The sequence below is a fragment of the Chenopodium album genome, chromosome 4 (assembly GCF_948465745.1).
Source record: "Chenopodium album chromosome 4, dcCheAlbu1.1, whole genome shotgun sequence".
In the NCBI taxonomy this organism is placed as follows: Eukaryota; Viridiplantae; Streptophyta; class Magnoliopsida; order Caryophyllales; family Amaranthaceae; genus Chenopodium; species Chenopodium album.
Window position 1 is genome coordinate 24554919 of NC_137837.1, and position 18018 is coordinate 24572936.

Here is an 18018-nt window from a genome sequence, read left to right on the forward strand (position 1 = left end):
TGGGAATTTCCCACTAAATTCACAAAAGTACAATAGGTCCAAAAAGTCAAAAAATGGACCACAACAATCCTCTCCAATTTTACTCTCCTAATTACATACCCTTACTTTTTCTAATTCACCCCTTAAAAGTTTTGTCTCGTCCTCCGCAATCACCCTTAAAGTTACTAGTAAAATGGACTGGATGTAGTATCTACTATCTAGTCTAGTTTTAGAAATTTCTCATTTGCTTCGTTTTGTTCTTTTACGCCGAGCGATGACAAATTGACAATGAATGAATAATGAAAAAGAAAAATAAAACTCCCTTCTCATACTTTGCTTTTAGCTTTGGTTAGCCAACCAATACCCCAAATTATACCACTTTCCTCCATTGAAATTCCTCTCAAACCTTCTCTTCAAATATCTTTTGCTACCATTTCAAGATTCATATTATCAGAGAAATTTGCTTAATTGATCAAATCAATCAATTTTTTCTCATCAAACCCCATTTTCCCAATTTACGCGGATTCCTCCCGCTTTAAATCTAGTTCTCCTTTTTCTGGGTTTTCTTCATTGATTTTTTAGGGATCGAACCCCATTAATTAATCATGTTTACGAGGATTTTCGGCAAACCCAAGGAGGGTACAACGAGTGCTGTTGCTACTTTGGATAAATTGAGTGAGGTTTGTTCTTATGATTTTTTTTTTTTTTTTTGTTTAATTAATTAATTTCATTTATGCAAATTTTTTTTTATTTTTTTAAAATTTCGATCGCTTGCTATTGCTGAATCTTTTCATTGTTTTTCTTCTGTTGATTGATGAGATGGGTGTTTGATTTTGGTATTTTACCGCTGAAATATATGATACTTTTATTGGATTAATATCAAGTGTGTTCAGTTTTATTACTACTTTTTGTTCATTTTTTGGTTGTTTTTTTGAGGATGTGAATGAGTCAACAAGTTTTCTGTAAGCAGAAATTGTTTGTTGCAATCGGGCGTCATGTTTTTATTGATTCGATGCGTTGAGTGGATTGTCCTGAGATATTGTACTTCTGTGAGTTGTATTGTAAGTGGAGTTGATTCATTCTCTGGATTAACAAGGCGTGGGGCGGTTAGAGGAACGTAGACTGTTTCGATGGGAATTTCTGTTTTGGCTTAATTCTTAGCAACTTATAAAGTTGAGCAACAATTATGAGTTTACAAACCAATTTGATGTACAAGTTTTTGTAAATAATTTTGTGAATGAGGTAACTAATTCTCACTTTTATTTCAACACCCAGTCAAATTAATTACAGAAAGTGGGGTGGATTTAAGGTAACAACTCCTAATAAGTTGTTTGCTTTGCAATGTCCCGGATCCCTTTTCTTCGGGCCTTCCTTTCAGGGATACCCATTCAAAAAGCAGAAAAGCGATGTCAGTTGTCGAACTTAGGGAAAAAACAACAAGAGATGTTATTTGCTTATCTGTGTCAAACTGTCAAATAATTAGATTTTTCACTCAAAGGTCTGGAAATGAAAATTAGTCATGTACCTTTGTCATCATGAAACAAAATCACACCACTTTCTAGTCTATGCTTAACCCTTTGTGTTACACTAGGAACCGATTATTGCATGAACCACAAATCAGATTATGGTGGAGTTGTGTTTTAGGTCTTGGTGAGAATATGGCATGACCCGCAAATGGTGGAATGTAGAGACAAGCATTAGTTAGAGGCAATGGTGTTTGACAATGAAAGAGGAAGTTTACATCTGATGATTTTGCACCTCAATCTGAAATTTGGATAATGATTAGTCAGGAGTTGATCCTTAAAAGAAACTTTTTGGTGCGGGATTATTGATATCTAAATCTAAATCTTACAGAAGCAAACTATGTTTCCCTTGTTCCACGGCAGTCTATTTATTGGGCTTGGTGTTGTTAAAGTGTGAAGGGAACCTTTTATTTACACTAGGAAATAGGTTTTAGCTTAAATGGACAGGAATAAAAGAGACAGCTAGAAAGGCCTTTTTATTAAGAGATTGCTACTTAGTAGTAACTTCTGCTTCCTTGCTATTTGACCGGCTGAGTAAATTTCATGACCAGAGAGATCTCTGCACTGCTGTTTGCTGATGAATAGTGTCGACGATAAGATGAAAGGAGGGTGGAATAGTTAAATTTGAAATGGTTGAGGTGAAAGAGGAGAGGTGACATAATGTTATGTATTAATTTCGAACAAGGAAATACGAACAAGAGAATGTAACTAAAGGTTGAATGCTTGAGTACTTGATTGATTGAAGATTGAATTACAAAGGATAAACATAACTTGAGGTTATGAATCTCATAGTAACTTTAGGCTACAACTCTCTAATGTTGACTCTTAAATTTCTGGATACTCTTCTAATGGGACTTACTACCTTACTTATACTCAAGCTTAAAGGCTACATGTGATTTACTAAGCTAAGAATGAGAACACCATCTAATGACATTGTTAAAGCAGTTTGCTTTCTTTCCTTGAACTCTCTTAATTAGCTTTGTCTTGATGCCCATTGTCTCTGACCACCCTTGACCCCTGACCACCCTTGACCCCTGCTGTCCCTGTTTCGTGCGCCTTGAGTACACCAAAAGTGGTGGTTGACTTGGCTTCTTGACTTCGTTGTTGACCCATTCCATTACGTCACTCCCCCCTTTGAGTTTCACCTTGTCCTCAAGGTGGAAGGTAGGAAAACGCAGATTGACGGCTTCGAACTCCTCCCATGTAGCCTCATAATCGGTTAACCCCTTCCAAGTAAGCAATACTTCGAGCACGAACATAGACTCCTTCCGTACTATGCCCACATCGAGGAGTTCCTCCGGTTCCACCATTAACTCCAAATCAGGTGATAGTTGCTTAGGGATGGTGGGTTGACTCGGAGTGCTGCCAAGGGCTCTCTTAAGTTGCGATATATGGAAAACAGGGTGTATCCTGCAATATGCTAGCAACTTCAATTTATAAGTGACCTTGTCAATTTGTTCAATCACTTCAAAGGGGCCATAAAATCTAGCAGCCAATTTTTTGAAAGGCCTCCTTGCTAGAGACTTTTGCCGATAAGGTTGTAGCTTGATTAAGACCCTATCTCCGGCCTCGAACTTGTCTTCCCTCCTCTGTTTATCAGCATTCATCTTCATCACTTGTTGAGCACGATTCAAATTCATTCGCAATTCCTCCAAAATTCCATCCCTTTCCTGACTCCCCCCAATTGCCATAGCTTCGGTGGGTCACGACCATAAACGACCTTGAATGGGGTCATCTTGGTCAAAGTGTGGGGTGATGTGTTGTAGGAATATTCTGCCCACGGTAACCAACGAGCCCACTCCTTAGGTTGTTCCGCAATGAAACATCGGAGGTAAGTCTCAAGGCTCTTGTTCACTATCTCCGTTTGGCCGTCGGTTTGGGGGTGATAGGTCGTACTTCGTCGAAGGTGTGTCCCTTGTAGTCGGAAGAGCTCGCGCCAAAAGATACTCATGAAGACTCGATCGCGGTCAAAAATTATGAAGGCCGGAAAACCATGTAAATGGACAATTTCTCGGACAAAGGCATCGGCCACCTTGAGAGTGTTTGAAAGGGTGCTTAAGCCCAATGAAGTGGGCGTATTTCGACAAGCGATCTACCACCACTAGCACCGAGTCTACTCCCTGGGACAAAGGAAAACCCTCCACAAAATCCATTGAAATGTCCTCCCACACGGCCTGGAGCAACCCCAACGGACTCTTAGTAATTGTCTTGCTTCGCTGACAAACGTCACATTCCCGAACAAATTTTCCCACGTCCTTCCTCATTCTGGTCCAGAACCAGTCGGTGGCAAGCCGGAGGTATGTCTTCATTTCACTGTCGTGTCCTCCAATGGGTGAGCTATGATATTCCTGCAATAGTAAAGGAATATATTTGGAAGTGTTAGGCAAAACAACACGATTCTTATAAAGAGTCTGTTGCCTTCAATATGAAAACCCTTAGGCCCTTCTTTTCTTTCTTTCAGGCCCAACACGATGTGGCCTAACCCAACATCCCTCTCTAATTCTCCTTCCAATTCAGCCAGTCCACAAAACAAGTTTGGACTAAAGCCCCAAACTCCAATTTCACATCTCCTTTCTTCTTCCCCGACACCTTCTTCCCTGAAGAGCACACCACTGCTTCATCTTTGCGAGACAAGGCGTCGGCCACCCTATTGGCTGACCCTGGTTTATACTGGATGACAAAATCAAATCCCACCAATTTTCGCAACCATCTTTGATAATCCCCACTGACTTCTCTTTGCTCGATCCAATATTTGAGGCTCTGCTGGTCCGTACGAACCACGAACGACCGCCTCAATAGGTAGTGGCGCCACTTGGCCACCGCTAACGAGATGGCCATCAACTCTCTTTCATAAATTGACTTACTCCAAGCTCGGACACCTAGGAGTTTGCTGTAGTAAGCAATCGGATGGTCGCGTTGCATCATCACCGCCCCTAGCCCGAAGCCGGAGGCGTCGGTTTCCACCACGAAACCCTCGCTGAAGTTGGGTACGACAAGGACAAGGGCTGTGGTCATGGCAATTTTCAGATTCTGGAACGCCGTGGTCGCCGCCTCTGACCACCCATAACTGTCCTTTTTTAATTGAGTCGTGAGAGGACTTGCTATTTGGGCGTAATATTTGACGAATTTACGATAATAGCCGGTAAGCCCCAGGAACCCTCTAAGTTCCCGGAGATTTTTAGGGACGCTCCACTCCATTATGGCCCGAACCTTATCCTCATCCATGGCAGCTCCTTGTTTGGAAATTACATGACCCAAATAAGCTATCTCACTTTTCCAGAATTCACATTTCTTAAAATTGGCGTACAATTGATTTTCCTCCAACTTTTGTAATACCAATCTTAAGTGACCCGTATGCTCTTCTAACTCCTTGCTATACACCAAGATGTCGTCGAAAAAGACCAAAATGAACTTCCTTAAGTAGGGTCGTAAGACGTCATTCATAAGCGATTGAAATGTAGCCGGTGCATTGGTGAGGCCGAAGGGCATCACGAGGAACTCGTAGTGTCCTTCATGTGTCCGGAAAGCCGTTTTGTGAGTGTTGCTTGGTCAGACCCGAATTTGATGATACCTGGACTTCTAGTCCAACTTAGAAAAAACCGTAGCCCCATGTAACTCATCTAGTAGCTCGTCGATCACCGGAATGGGATATTTATCCGGGACGGTCTCCTTGTTAAGAGCTCGGTAGTCCACGCAAAATCTCCACGAACCGTCTTTTTTCTTAACAAGCAAGACCGGGCTCGAGAAGGGACTCGAAGAAGGTTTGATGATCCCGGTTTCGAGCATCTCTTGGATGAGTTTTTCAATCTCATCTTTCTGAATTTCAGGATACCTATAGAGCCTTACACTTATTGGGTCGGCCCCATCTTTAAGAACAATAGAATGTTCATGGCCCCTCTTAGGTGAAACCGTGGAAGCCCACTTGGCATGTTGAATACTTTGTGTAACTGGTCCAGAACTTTCACCAAACAAGGATGTGGGCTGCTGGAAATTGGGCCCAATTCTTTGGACTTAACATTGCTGAATTCAACCCAAACCCCTTGCTTCTCTTTCTTTAACACCCTCACCATGGCTTTTAACGAAACTTGAGTCCTTTCAAGAGTAGGATCTCCGTTAAGGGTCACCGGCACACCTCCTATAGTGAACTTCATCACGTGCGTTCGCCAATTAGTCACCACCGCTCCCAACTTCTCGAGCCATTGAACCCCCAAAATCACCTCGACACTTCCTAAGGTGAGTGGGAAAAAATCTTCGGTGATGGTGATTCCACCCTTTAACTCAACCTTAACTCCCTTACATACCCCACTTCCTCGAATGGTATCTCCATTACCTAGAGAAACCGTAAACTCCCCTCCTTGAGTGATGGGAATGGCCGCTTGTTCCACCACCGAGATGGCTAGAAAATTGTGTGTAGCCCCCGGGTCGATCATGACTACCACATCTTGCCCTTTTACCACTCCTCTTAGCTTCATTGTCTTGAGGTTATGTATTCTTATCACCGAACATAGAGACATTCCCCCGGTTTCCTCCGTTGGTGTATCACTTTCGGGCTCGGGCCCTTCCACCTCCAACTTGACTTCACCCTCCGCTACAATTAACACACTAAGCTCCTTTCTCTTGCAATGGTGTCCTACTCCCCACCTTTCGTCACACTTGAAACACAGCCCCTTCGCTCTCCTTTCCGCTAGCTCAAATTCGGTTAACCGCCTCGTTCCTCCGGTGGAACCTTGACTTGGGCCTGGTGTGGTTCGGCCCATGTTCACATACCCTTGGGACTCCGGGGCCTTGGGCCATGTTCTGGGCGGCCCGTTGCTGCTGGGAGCCCGTAGGAGGCTATGAGGCCACCCTTGTTCATGGATGCATTGCTTTGGGTTGGGCAGAGTTTGTAGGTCCAATTGTTTGTCCTCCCCTCCAAATACCCACTGGCTTCTTTCCTTGCTGAACTCAATTTTTCTCCTCTATCCTCCCTGCCATTTCCATGGCTCTTTCAAGATTTGGAGGATTGAGTAACCTCAACTCAGATTTCACTTCCTTGTTCAACCTGTGGATTAACTGCCCTAGCATGGTACTTTCCGGCACATCCTCTAGCGGCGCGGCCAACTCAATGAATCGCCGACGATATTCCACCACCGATCCCCCTTCTTGGGAAACGACAAGCCATTGTTCATGGAGTGTCCCCGAGTGAGAGGGACGGAACTCATTCAAGGTTCTTTGTTTGAGATCCGGCCACCCGTAGAATGGATGTCGACCCGTAGAACGGATGTCGTTTTGCATTTCGGGAGGCGGAAGAGGTGGTTGCTGTTGCTGGTAGTCCCTCTTCGTCTTCTCCAGCCGATCAATTGCGGCTTGGGTATCCATGGTAACGCGGAAGCGATCCAAACGACCCTCCATTTTTTCCGATACCGCCTCCTCTGTCTTCTTCCGTTCCTCCACGATTTTCTGTCGTTTCTCCTCCATAGCCGCCTTTATGGCAGCCGTCATAGCTCGTGATAGGTTGTCCTCGGGCACTTGCAACTTCTCCACGATCGTCGCCTCTTGGGTTTTCACATCGGCCAGTGCTCCCTCCATGGCCTCCACCCTCTGTGAGGTGTTAGTCTCCATTTTTTTTTTTTGACTGGAAAGTGGTGGTTTCCGTTGATGGCGACCGCAAGACCACCGCTCTGATACCAAGTTGTTATGTATTAATTTCGGACAAGGAAATACGAACAAGAGAATGTAACTAAAGGTTGAATGCTTGAGTACTTGATTGATTGAAGATTGAATTACAAAGGATAAACATAACTTGACGTTATGAATCTCATAGTAGCTTTAGGCTACAACTCTCTAATGTTGACTCTCAAATTTCTGGATACTCTTCTAATTGGACTTACTACCTTACATATACTCAAGCTTAAAGGCTACATGTGATTTACTAAGCTAAGAATGGGAACACCATCTAATGACATTGTTAAAGCAGCTTGCTTTCTTTCCTTGAACTCTCTTAATTAGCTTTGTTATGATGCCCATTGTCTCTGACCCCTGCTGTCCCTGTTTTGCGCGCCTTGAGTACACCAAAAGTGGTGGTTGCCTTGGCTTCTTGACTTCGTTGACTTTGTTGTTGACCCATTCCATTACACATAATAAGGGAATGTATTGAGGGTTGGCCATTTGTGCTGGCAGTTTCAGCAGCTCAATTTCAAACTGTCATATCTTGTTTGTTTGAAGTCAGATATAAGCTTCTGACGAACTCTACTTTTATCTCCAAGTGGAATCTCTGTGAAATGATTGTAATGAAGAAGATATTGCTGTCCAAAATTGACTCATTAACTACTCCTATATTTAAAAAAGTTAAAAGTTTGGACCTTTTGCACTATTCATCTAATTCTCTTTCACTAATGTTTGTGATTTATACATAAGAAATATAGTCTTGTGGGTATTTGTTGAAATCGTCTCAATGAATAGTTCATTGTTATTCAGTTATTATTTTTACTCATTGATAAATAAAGATATTATCAGTCAAATTTTTGCATTGGCATACGTGCACAAGAGAAACATTTCACTTATTTAAATTCGAAGGGAGTAACAACCAAGCACTGGCATTCCTGTCTTTCTCACTTTCAATTTACTTGTTGCCTTCAAAGTAACCTCATTAAGCTCCAATGCATTCTCTTAGGCCATGATTAATTCTCAATGCACCTAAGCTACCTCATAAGCTTATATTAGCCTTTTAAAATACTTGTTTTAGAGCTAAATGCCACCATCTGGAATTCAGTTCATATGCCAGATTGAACTAAAGGGATCCATGGATGCTACTGCATCACTTAAGTTGCTAATTTTGGTTATTGAAATGCTCCAGAGGTATAAACATGTTAAATACCTTTACTAATCTAAAATTTCTTGACCCTGTTCTGAAATCTTAGTAATATACTGACATGCCTGCTATGCATGTACTACTTACAATTATATTTAACAAATTATTCTAAACAACTTGCCAATTATGCAAATAGCTTTTTTTCAAGATAGTCATGCAGTGATGAATTTAATGAGCTGCTCTAGTAAGACAAATCTGGAACTTTAAAAAAAGATTCAATTGTCAGCCATCACCCATTGAATTGTTGTCTTGGTGATGCCCAATGGTATAATTAGAGTTCTAATGCCAGCAGATAAACATTAGTTTCCTTCAAAGCATTTGGCCAAACACCTTTTGAGTACCTAGGTGTGGTTTTTCAGAAACACTTCAATGCCATCTTAATGTATCACTGCCTTGCTATTTTGGGTTTACTAATATGCCTGATAATCATGTGAATAGGAAGGTTTAATTTGTTAGCCCATATAATTTTATTCACAATTGATTCCATAATCATTTTTCTATGGTTTCCGATATGTACTTCTGAAATTAGGTATAGAATATTGAGACCTTTGATTCTAATGAATGATGGAGTATAATTAATGTTGAGTTAGGCCAAAACTAGGTGTATATGTACCCATTACCCAACAAACATTTGGTCTAGAGGAAGGAAAGAGGTATAGTTATACAACAAATCAGCACCTTGGGCCACATTGTGTCTAGTAATCTAGTTATTGAAGCTACTTTAACAGAGTTTCCCTTTGGGTGGTTCATTTTTGCCAAATTTTCTCTTCCAGTTACATGAACTGGGGTTAGTGAGATTTTAATAAGATGATGCTCAGGCTAAGGAAAGAAATAACTGAAATGAGAGACAAAGAGATATTATATACATGCAGGGGAAGGGGAAGGGGAAGGGGAATGAGAAGGAGAAGGAGAAGAGAGTATGTTACTAACCCATAATGACTGTGAGAGGTAGGGTTTAGCAATTAGGAATTCATTTCGAGTAATTATTACATTTGGGTCACACTTTGCCTAACCTAATTTGTACCCAATATTCTTGTAACTGCTTATTTAGTTGATCGGTTTATTCTGTTTGTGATTGGATAATCTGTTTAGTTTACTTTGCTTTTAACTTAAACACAACAATTGGAAAATATTATTAGTGCATGAAAAAATAAAAAATACAGCAGTCAGTTAGCCTAGTATGTAAAAGGGCCTATCTCCTACATCAACTTACAGCAAGCTTTGAAATGAATGTGTGGATAAAGTAAATGATTGAGGGGAAAGTGACCAAATATAATTATAGGTTTATAGTTTGAATTTTGAAAGACCCGCTAACGGATTTGTCAAGGGTCAAACTGTGCGAAAATAAAAAATTGGTGTTCAACTTATTGTGGAAAATGTTATGAATTTTGGCTAGTATTAAATCATGCTTGAGAGAGTGCTCGAAGTCATTACTGAAAAAGGCAAAAGAACCTATTCAAAATCCTTTCACCACTTAATTACAACTGATTTTAGTGCACCTTAATCAGCACATATTATCTTTTGGTCAGTTTGGGTGCTTGATTTTTAAAGTTAATTTATTTCCTGTTGTTAGCCTTTATCCTTGTAAGTTGTCTGCCCTGAGAAATAGATGTATATTAAGGATATGTTGGCACAAGAGAATGTCATTATTATCTGACAATTGTTATTAATTTATTATATTGGTCATTTAAAAATTTTCTACAAGTAGTAATTTACTACATATCTACATGGTGGTATTCTTAAATAAAATATGTTCTTGTTTCATTGTACTTATAGGGTTTATACAATTTTTTGTGATGTGCAGACTCTTGAAATGTTGGAGAAAAAGGAGCAGGTGCTTATGAAAAAGGCTGCTGCTGAGGTAGAAAAGGCTAAGGAATTCACTAGAGCAAAGAATAAACGCGGTATATTTTAGATTTTGGTGCTATTTTGCGTGATATTGTATAATCTATATTGATCATTTGCTATACTTCCATGATTTGTTGCCATACTCTTCCAACTTAAATAATTTATACATATATAGTTCATTATAGATGTGTGTCAAATGTAGGGGGCATTTGGTTCGCACAGCGTAAAAGGAATGGAATTAAGAAAGGGATGGAGGGTGAAAGGAAAGTGATACCCTTTGATGTAACATGTAATGTGCTGTTTGGGTTATATTTAGTTACGTACAAACCTTCCTCTTCTCATCTGCGCTCCACCAATTACTCTCATACTTATGAATCATTGCTGATCCTTTCCTACCATCGCCACCTTTACCCCCCTTTCCGCAGCCACTGCCATGACCCTCTTCCTGCTGTTACCAACCTCTTCTTGCTGCTGCCCCCACGTCACCGCTAACACCTTCCTCTCACTTATTTATTATCTCATCTAAAGGGCTACTTTAAAAGATTATAAGGTCAAATTCAAACATGAAAACTTCTGGAGTTATCATGGTCGAATTTGACCACACAATACCATATTTAATAATATAAAAAGGTTATCTTCCCATTTTATTTTTTTAAAAAAAAATTATTTTTAGGGTTGGGAGTTTTTGGAAGGATGTAGATGGAGTTTGATGGTGTTGGATTTTTTTGGTGGTAGTGAGGTGGTTTAGGTGGTTGGAGTTTGGTTTCGGGTGGTTGGGTTGTGGATTCGGGTGGGATAGGATGGATTACGGTGGTGGGATTGTCACTGGGGGTGGTTTAGGGGTTCGGTTCGTTTGGTATGATAGATGGTTAAATTGGACGAACAAACAACGTAAAAGGGAATTAGGGTAATTTATTGCCTTTCCCTTTTCTGAACTCAAAACCAAATGCCTCCTTAGTTGACTTGGATCTTTTCCCATTTTTTGTAAGGAAAATGATAAACATAGCCCCAAAAGAAGCTAAAAAAAATACTGAGGATAAATTAACATTAATTACACTGAACTGCGTGTGATTTTGTCATAAATTCTCTACTTAATTCCATTTTAGGAAGTATATTTAATGCTTATATTTAGCGCTAAGGGCTACATATATCATTACCCTTTTTTTAATTTTAATTTTTAATTTATGTAGTATCAATGTACTAGCCTGTTCTGCGATGCCTGTAGTGTAGTTGAAATCTAGGAATTGGGTTGGGTTTCCCTCCAACATCCTAATGTTTGAGTTTGCATTAAGAATGTCTTTATATACATGTTTGTTAGAATGGTACTGGACTACTGGCCATACTGCCAGTCTGCCATCATACTGCTAGTCTGCCATGTCTAGGTGATTTTGGAGTTCTAGCTCATATCCTTTCATTAACTTTCAATCCTGTTTTTTTTAAAAAACTTATTGTTTTCCTTGAAATATACAGTGTGCTGATCCCGTTTCTGTTTTTTGTGTGAAGCTGCTATAACATGTCTGAAGAGGAAGAGGCTATATGAACAACAAGTAGAACAGCTTGGAAATATGCAGCTACGAATTCATGATCAGGTTGCTCAATTGACTTCAGTACATGTGACATAGTTCAGTAGTGTCTATGCCTTTTTTTCCTCTTTAATGAAATAAATCTGTGATGTAGCTGTTTAACAGTAGTGTACTTTTATTTGTGCATTGCATTGAGGCGTCCTGGGTTTATCACTTCCCTTTCTCCCTTGTTTGGGTGCGTCTGGTTCATAATTATATTATTTTAATGGGAAAGGTATATTTATTACTTCTTTGTTTTCTTCTTGTTGCTTCTGTTGGCTTGCAGATGATATTGCTTGAAGGGGCCAAAGCAACAACAGAGACTGTTGATGCATTAAGGTCTGGTGCCTCTGCTATGAAGGCCATGCAAAAGGCAACGTAAGTATTCCCTTAAATTTGCTGTCGAGTTAACGTGGGTCTACTTTTAAATGTGGATTGGATGTGTTTCTTAGTGCTATAACCCTGGTTCATTACCCACAATATTAAGGTCTAGCCACTCATATTTTTGACCCCAAGAAGCTTTATTACAAATTATCAGCACTGGGTAAAGTATGTTGTAGATTGTTCATTCAAGTTTTTGATACCAGCTTATCTAGACTAGTAAAATTTGATAGTGTTATCGTAATTTGAAAGTATAAATTATCATTTAAAGGCACAGATGACAAACCCACTCTATTGAACCAATTTTTTTTGGCCATCTTAGTTCTTTTATTATTTATTCATTTTACTATTATGTACTTCCTCCATTTTTTTTATTTTTCATTCGCAACGTTTGGAATTCACGCTTGCCAATGCACAATTTATAATTTAAATATCTTAGGTTGTGTTGTTGTAAAAATTATAAATAGCTGATAATATAAAAGTTCATTTCGGGGTAAATCTAACATGATCCCATATGACTATATTTTTTTCCATGGCTTTAATCACAATACACAATCAAGGGAGTGTGTGTGAATACTGAATACTGTTAAATTTCAAACGTTGCGATTAAAAAATGATGGAAGTATTACTCTTTGCTCTTTTGAGAACTTGTTTCAGGATTTGGCTTACCGCTTACTTGGGATAAGTAGTAAGGGGCATGCTTAAAATGAGTAAAATTCCTTATAAAATAATATTGGTAATGTCTGTGGCTTGGAGAATTTTATTGTTATAGAGAGTAATATACTTTTAACTAATTATACAATGTACACACATTTTAATAAGATGTGAAAGTTTGTGAATAATTTAAAGGAGAGAGCATGATATGCGTTTGAACTTAGGTGATTAAAAGAATTCTACCCTAATATTTCTGAAATTTTTTTCCCAGAAACATTGATAATGTGGATCAAACTATGGATGAGATTAATGAGCAGACAGAGAACTTAAAACAAATACAGGAAGCTCTCTCTGCTCCAATTGGTGCTGCAGCTGATTTTGATGAGGTACAATCTTTAATTTATCCTATCTTTTTCTAATGAGAATTTTAATGGCACTGTCTTGACTCTTGACATCAAATTGTTCTCTTTTCACCCCGTCCCCCATTCTTGAAGGATGAATTAGAAGCCGAGCTTGAAGAGCTAGAAGGTGCTGAATTGGAGGAGCAACTTCTACAGCCAGCTACAACTGCTCCTGCTGCACCGGTGTATGTTTCAGATGGAAAACAACCTGTACGCCCTACACCTCAGAAGAAAACTGCTGAAGAGGAAGAGCTCGAGGCATTGCAAGCAGAGATGGCACTTTAAACAGGTTAGCGTCCCTCCCTTGTATCAATAGATTTGCCGGGTGGATGTGAGGGTGTGAATTTAAATTATTCTTACCTTGTGCAAGACTATGTGCAAAACTATGTTGAAAATCCTTAAGCTCCCTTTTTTAGTCCCTTTTTCTATGAGCTGCATATCTTATCCAAATCTACCAGGAAAAATTCTGAACATATTCACCAACTAGAAGTACATGTTTGATTATGAAATAAGATTGAAGTATAAACATATTAACCATCCAAGAAATGACGAACTCTGAGGCTAAGGTCCTTAGTTTGTGTCTTGGTTTAAGACCACTTATTGTTTTTTAGTTTTTACAAATTATCTTTCAGCTGTTAACTTGTTTTGTTGAGTTTTCATATTTATATTGTAAGTTATTGCCATTTTTTGTTCACCTATCCAATGTCTTTGTTTTTAATTTTTATGTGCTATATAGTTTCAGTTATAACTTATTACTATGTGTCTCTATCATTATGATAGTGCAATATGAATTGGTAGTGCAAGAGATAGTTTGTACAGATGGTAGAGTGGTACTTTAAAAAAGGTCCTCCTAAATATTTGTGGACGTTTGTGCCACTCGAGCTGGTAAAAGAAGATTCAGAAGCTAAATTATATTTTGAAATTGTCAATCCTCAGCTATTCCCTGATGGCTTCAGATTGGACCATATAACGTGAACTTGGATTATTTTTAACGGTGCAACTCTCAATTAATTTGGGCTCACGCATTATCACACCTTGCCGCTATTTTGTTATTTTTTGTTGTGAACCTAAACATAATATTATAAACTCCTCTTTTTGCCATCATTATTCTTAATTTTCTTCCCTATTGCACTCTTAGTATTTCAGTATTGTTTGGATCTAATTCTACTAGCTTCTGTTACTTCAGCTAGTATATAAAAAGTTGAAGCTCATCTGCAGAGAGCTTCGACATTATTTGTACTGGATTATAATACTAGTGAGCAAAAGTCCCCGCCTAACCGCTGCACCGATCATTCGGGGGAAGGCGGGTCTAAAAATGGGGCCCCCTCACTAGTCCGGCTAGCTGGAGAACATTCTCCAGGGTAGAACAAGGCACAAAAAAATTAATCACGTGTGTTTGGCCGGTGCACTTTCAACTTTATGCAAATAGCCAAATATCCTTTATTTCGTTCAAGGTTTTGGAGCACAGAAAAATTAGTAATTGATTCTTTAGTTTCCATTACAAATCTGATTACATCTTCACTGTCCTTTTTATCAGTGTGGGTAAGTGAGCTTTTGACTGAATAAAGACACAATCCATGCCTAAAACTTGAAATCAGAACCACCCACGAACCAGTAGTAAAGAAGGTTTCAATTAATTCTGCCAAGTAATAACCAATTACTAAGGGCAGGGATTTAAAGGCTCCCAACTCTAAGAGAAAGATGACATAGTATCTGGATTAGCGGCAATAATGAGTGTTATTTGCTTTAACTGGCGGTATTACTAATTTTATTGGGTTCTGACATTTGAACCATTACATTTTTACAACTACAACCTATCAAAATTCACAAATTTAACTCATTTTTACAACGACCTATCAAAATTCACAATATCATTTCACAACCATAACATCATCAATGTCAACATTAATTCAACAATAAATTAACTTCTTCATTAATAATTCAGCAAGAGGCATCTATGAAAATAGTAGCAAGGTTGAGAGAGTAGGAAAATTTATACCGTGGGTGGTTTATCCACAAATGTACTTTCCTAGCTTCCTTGATGCTTGCTTGTTGCTCATACTAAACCCAATTTGCTTGAAAATCAATCTTCAAAGGAACCCTCAATTCAATTTTGAAGTTAGGGTTTGTAGACAATTGAGGTTTTTGATATGCAGTTTAAATTGATGAATTGTTGAAGTAGATTGTAGGAAATTGTTGCTAACTACTCTCTTTGGGAGTACAAATGTGGTATGTGGGAGGATTTTTCAGGATGGACTTGTGAACTTGATTGTTGTAGTGGTTGTGTTGGGTTGTGGAAGATTGTTGTGAGCCTTGCTTGGGTTGTGATTACATAATCTTTGTGGTGTTTGTATGGCAGTTTGCTGAAATTGAAATTGCTTAATCATGTCTAGAAGGAACCAACCAAGAAGTACCTCTTCCTCCAACCTTAGGACCCACACTCGTCCACTCCTATCAACACCCCACAAGTGGACACCATAGGTATTTCTTTAAATAACTTGGAATGCTCGGCTAATTATCAAAGGATAAGTAGAAAGAGAATTACGCCAACCGAGATTTTTAATTATGGGGTAGCCGAAGCCTTGGGGGTATAGAACGATCTGAGATAATTATTCTTCCAAACCAAAATGCCCAAATGGCTTGAGCTTCATGCCTTAACCTGCAAAAGGCTCACCCTTGAATTTCTCTCCTTTTTGCATCTCCATCGTGATAGTGAAACCTCACCTCGATACATAACCTTCCAACTCATAAACGCTACCCCACAAAGTGTCAATAAAGCAAAGGCTTAGAGACAAAAAGATAGGTCTTGATAGAGAGTGGTTTCATTCAATGACCATATGACCATAATAAGAAATTGCACTCTTGTCAAATGGTGCCGTTGCCACTTGCCAGGGACTTTCCTTGACTAAAATGCTTGTAAGTGTTTAATCTAAATTTCAAATCTGCAGCAAAAGAATTATTACTGTTACCTTAACAAACTATTGAAGTATAGAAAATTTCAGAAAGGTTTAGCTCTGAAAGTTATTGTGAGATCAGAAAATTAGCATCAGTAAAAAATTTGCACAAGTTGGAGATTGCATTTCATTAGCATTAAATCTTTTTAATTTGTGATCAATTATTCCTTGCATAAGGATGAAGATAACTTTGCTATATTACCTCAAGGCAAGTGGATAGTATGGTCTGTTATCAATGAGCTTTGCTGATTTTTATAAAGTTGAGGAGAGAGCTATGTTGTTGGAGAGGAATTACATTTATCAAAGTGATTGGTGAGTTTAGTAAGTGAGAGATTTTTGGAAAATGTCTCATGAAAAAGGTTGCAAACCATAACCAGCAATCAATGTTTATGTGTTGATCCCAACCTGTGGTACTGGGATAGTAGTTTGTCGTGGGAACTGGTGGCTAGTGGAAGGAGGAGGATAGTGTAGATGCCAGAGGATGTTAGATCAATCACATGCATGTTGCCAATATAATCTTTCAATTTTTATCAGTGAGCATATGCAGCTGTGAAGGTTCCTTCTGGTATTTATTTTTTTAAAAAGTAAACCTATGAAGAGAAGAGTTGCTGATTAGGTTTTCGTTTCATGCATTCTTTAGGTTACTAGAAAAATTTGCAAATTGTACTATCCCTTTCATATTGCTTACCTTGGTTTTTGGATTTAACAGTAAAATACAATCCCACTAACCCTTTGAATCATCCGCCTTCTCCTGCATAGCTTATAGCCTTAGTATTGTCCTCCTTGCTTGCCTAGATAGTTGAGTTACTTTGTTCTTGCTTCATTGATGGTGAAGAAAATTAATTCATGAAGGACAATCACAAAAAGGTAAAACTAATTCAGATCAGAGATGTGAATATGTTGAGTTGTTTTTCTAAAATATCATGTGGGTCTATTGTTGTATGAGTTGTCTAGTACTACTACTATGTGTACTGTAAGCTGTATAGTGGTATTGCGTTAATTCTGATAACACTGTGCTTGTTCTTCGTCAGGATTGTCCCTGAATTAGAGCGTGTTCCACCTATTCTTGAATATCATCTTGTAACACCCCCCACCCCCACCCCCACCCCACACCAAAAAAAAAGTAAAAATAAAAATTGTATTGGTAGGAGATATAATTGCTTGAAACACAGGTTTATTTGTTGTTACTTAAGTTTACAATATCCTTGCTCAAGTTGAAGCCAATATTGACCTAGTGATTTAAATGCAGATTGTCTGTGCTAGAAGGCAGGAGGTGGTGGTCTTAACGTCGATGTAGCTGTATAATAAGCTTATTATTGCTGTGTGTGGCAACTTTGCAGGCACATATTACCCAATCTTTGATCCTTTGGTAATAAATTGTGTTGTATAGGTTGCGTGATGTTAATAGACCGTGTTTCCTCTTGGGAAAACGTCATCTTGATTGTACCCTATTCTCAATGTAAATTTCAGATTTTCTTACTTTGTAATTTCTGACTGTCATTCTGTAAGACTCTAACTAAGCAACAATCCACAGGTGTAAAATGGACAACACAAGTCTTCAGACTCTTGCTGAGCATTTACAACCCTTTTAATATTTTGCTGCTTCTCTGCTCATACCAATGTACCATTACTTAAGAAATGGAGTAACTTTTGTGGATCTAACAAATGCCACATTCTATTATTCTGGAATCGGAGTACTCCTGTTTGAATATAAAATTCACGTTGAAAGTATATCAAGTAAAATTGATATTAATAATCTCAACTTAGTGTAGTTTGCTCATAATATTAATTATTTGACAACAATTCTCAACTAATAGGGATTTCATATCACCTTTGATTTCCTCTGCCATGTCCAGCGACCTCTTT

At 38.7% G+C, this 18018-nt stretch overlaps 1 protein-coding gene across 1 annotated transcript; it reads left to right on the forward strand.

The window, feature by feature from the left end:
• The first annotated feature begins 270 nt into the window (after positions 1-270).
• LOC145629055 (vacuolar protein sorting-associated protein 32 homolog 2-like) lies at positions 271-17744 on the forward strand. The gene is made up of 7 exons (XM_081681532.1): positions 271-659; positions 10157-10256; positions 11704-11789; positions 12049-12140; positions 13069-13183; positions 13292-13487; positions 17402-17744. Exons 1-6 carry the CDS (start codon positions 585-587, stop codon positions 13481-13483), a joined length of 660 nt encoding a protein of 219 aa, XP_081537658.1. The 5' UTR covers positions 271-584; the 3' UTR covers positions 13484-13487; positions 17402-17744.
• The last annotated feature ends 274 nt before the right edge of the window (positions 17745-18018 follow it).

What these genes read in the sequence shown, in the direction of transcription:
- LOC145629055 (XM_081681532.1), top strand. Translation starts at nt 585, where the DNA reads ATGTTTACGAGGATTTTCGGCAAACCCAAGGAGGGTACAACGAGTGCT. An exon ending in AGCTACGAATTCATGATCAG is followed by an intron (nt 11,790 to 12,048) that starts GTTGCTCAATTG and finishes GTTGGCTTGCAG; the next exon opens with ATGATATTGCTTGAAGGGGC. An exon ending in CTGCAGCTGATTTTGATGAG is followed by an intron (nt 13,184 to 13,291) that starts GTACAATCTTTA and finishes CCATTCTTGAAG; the next exon opens with GATGAATTAGAAGCCGAGCT.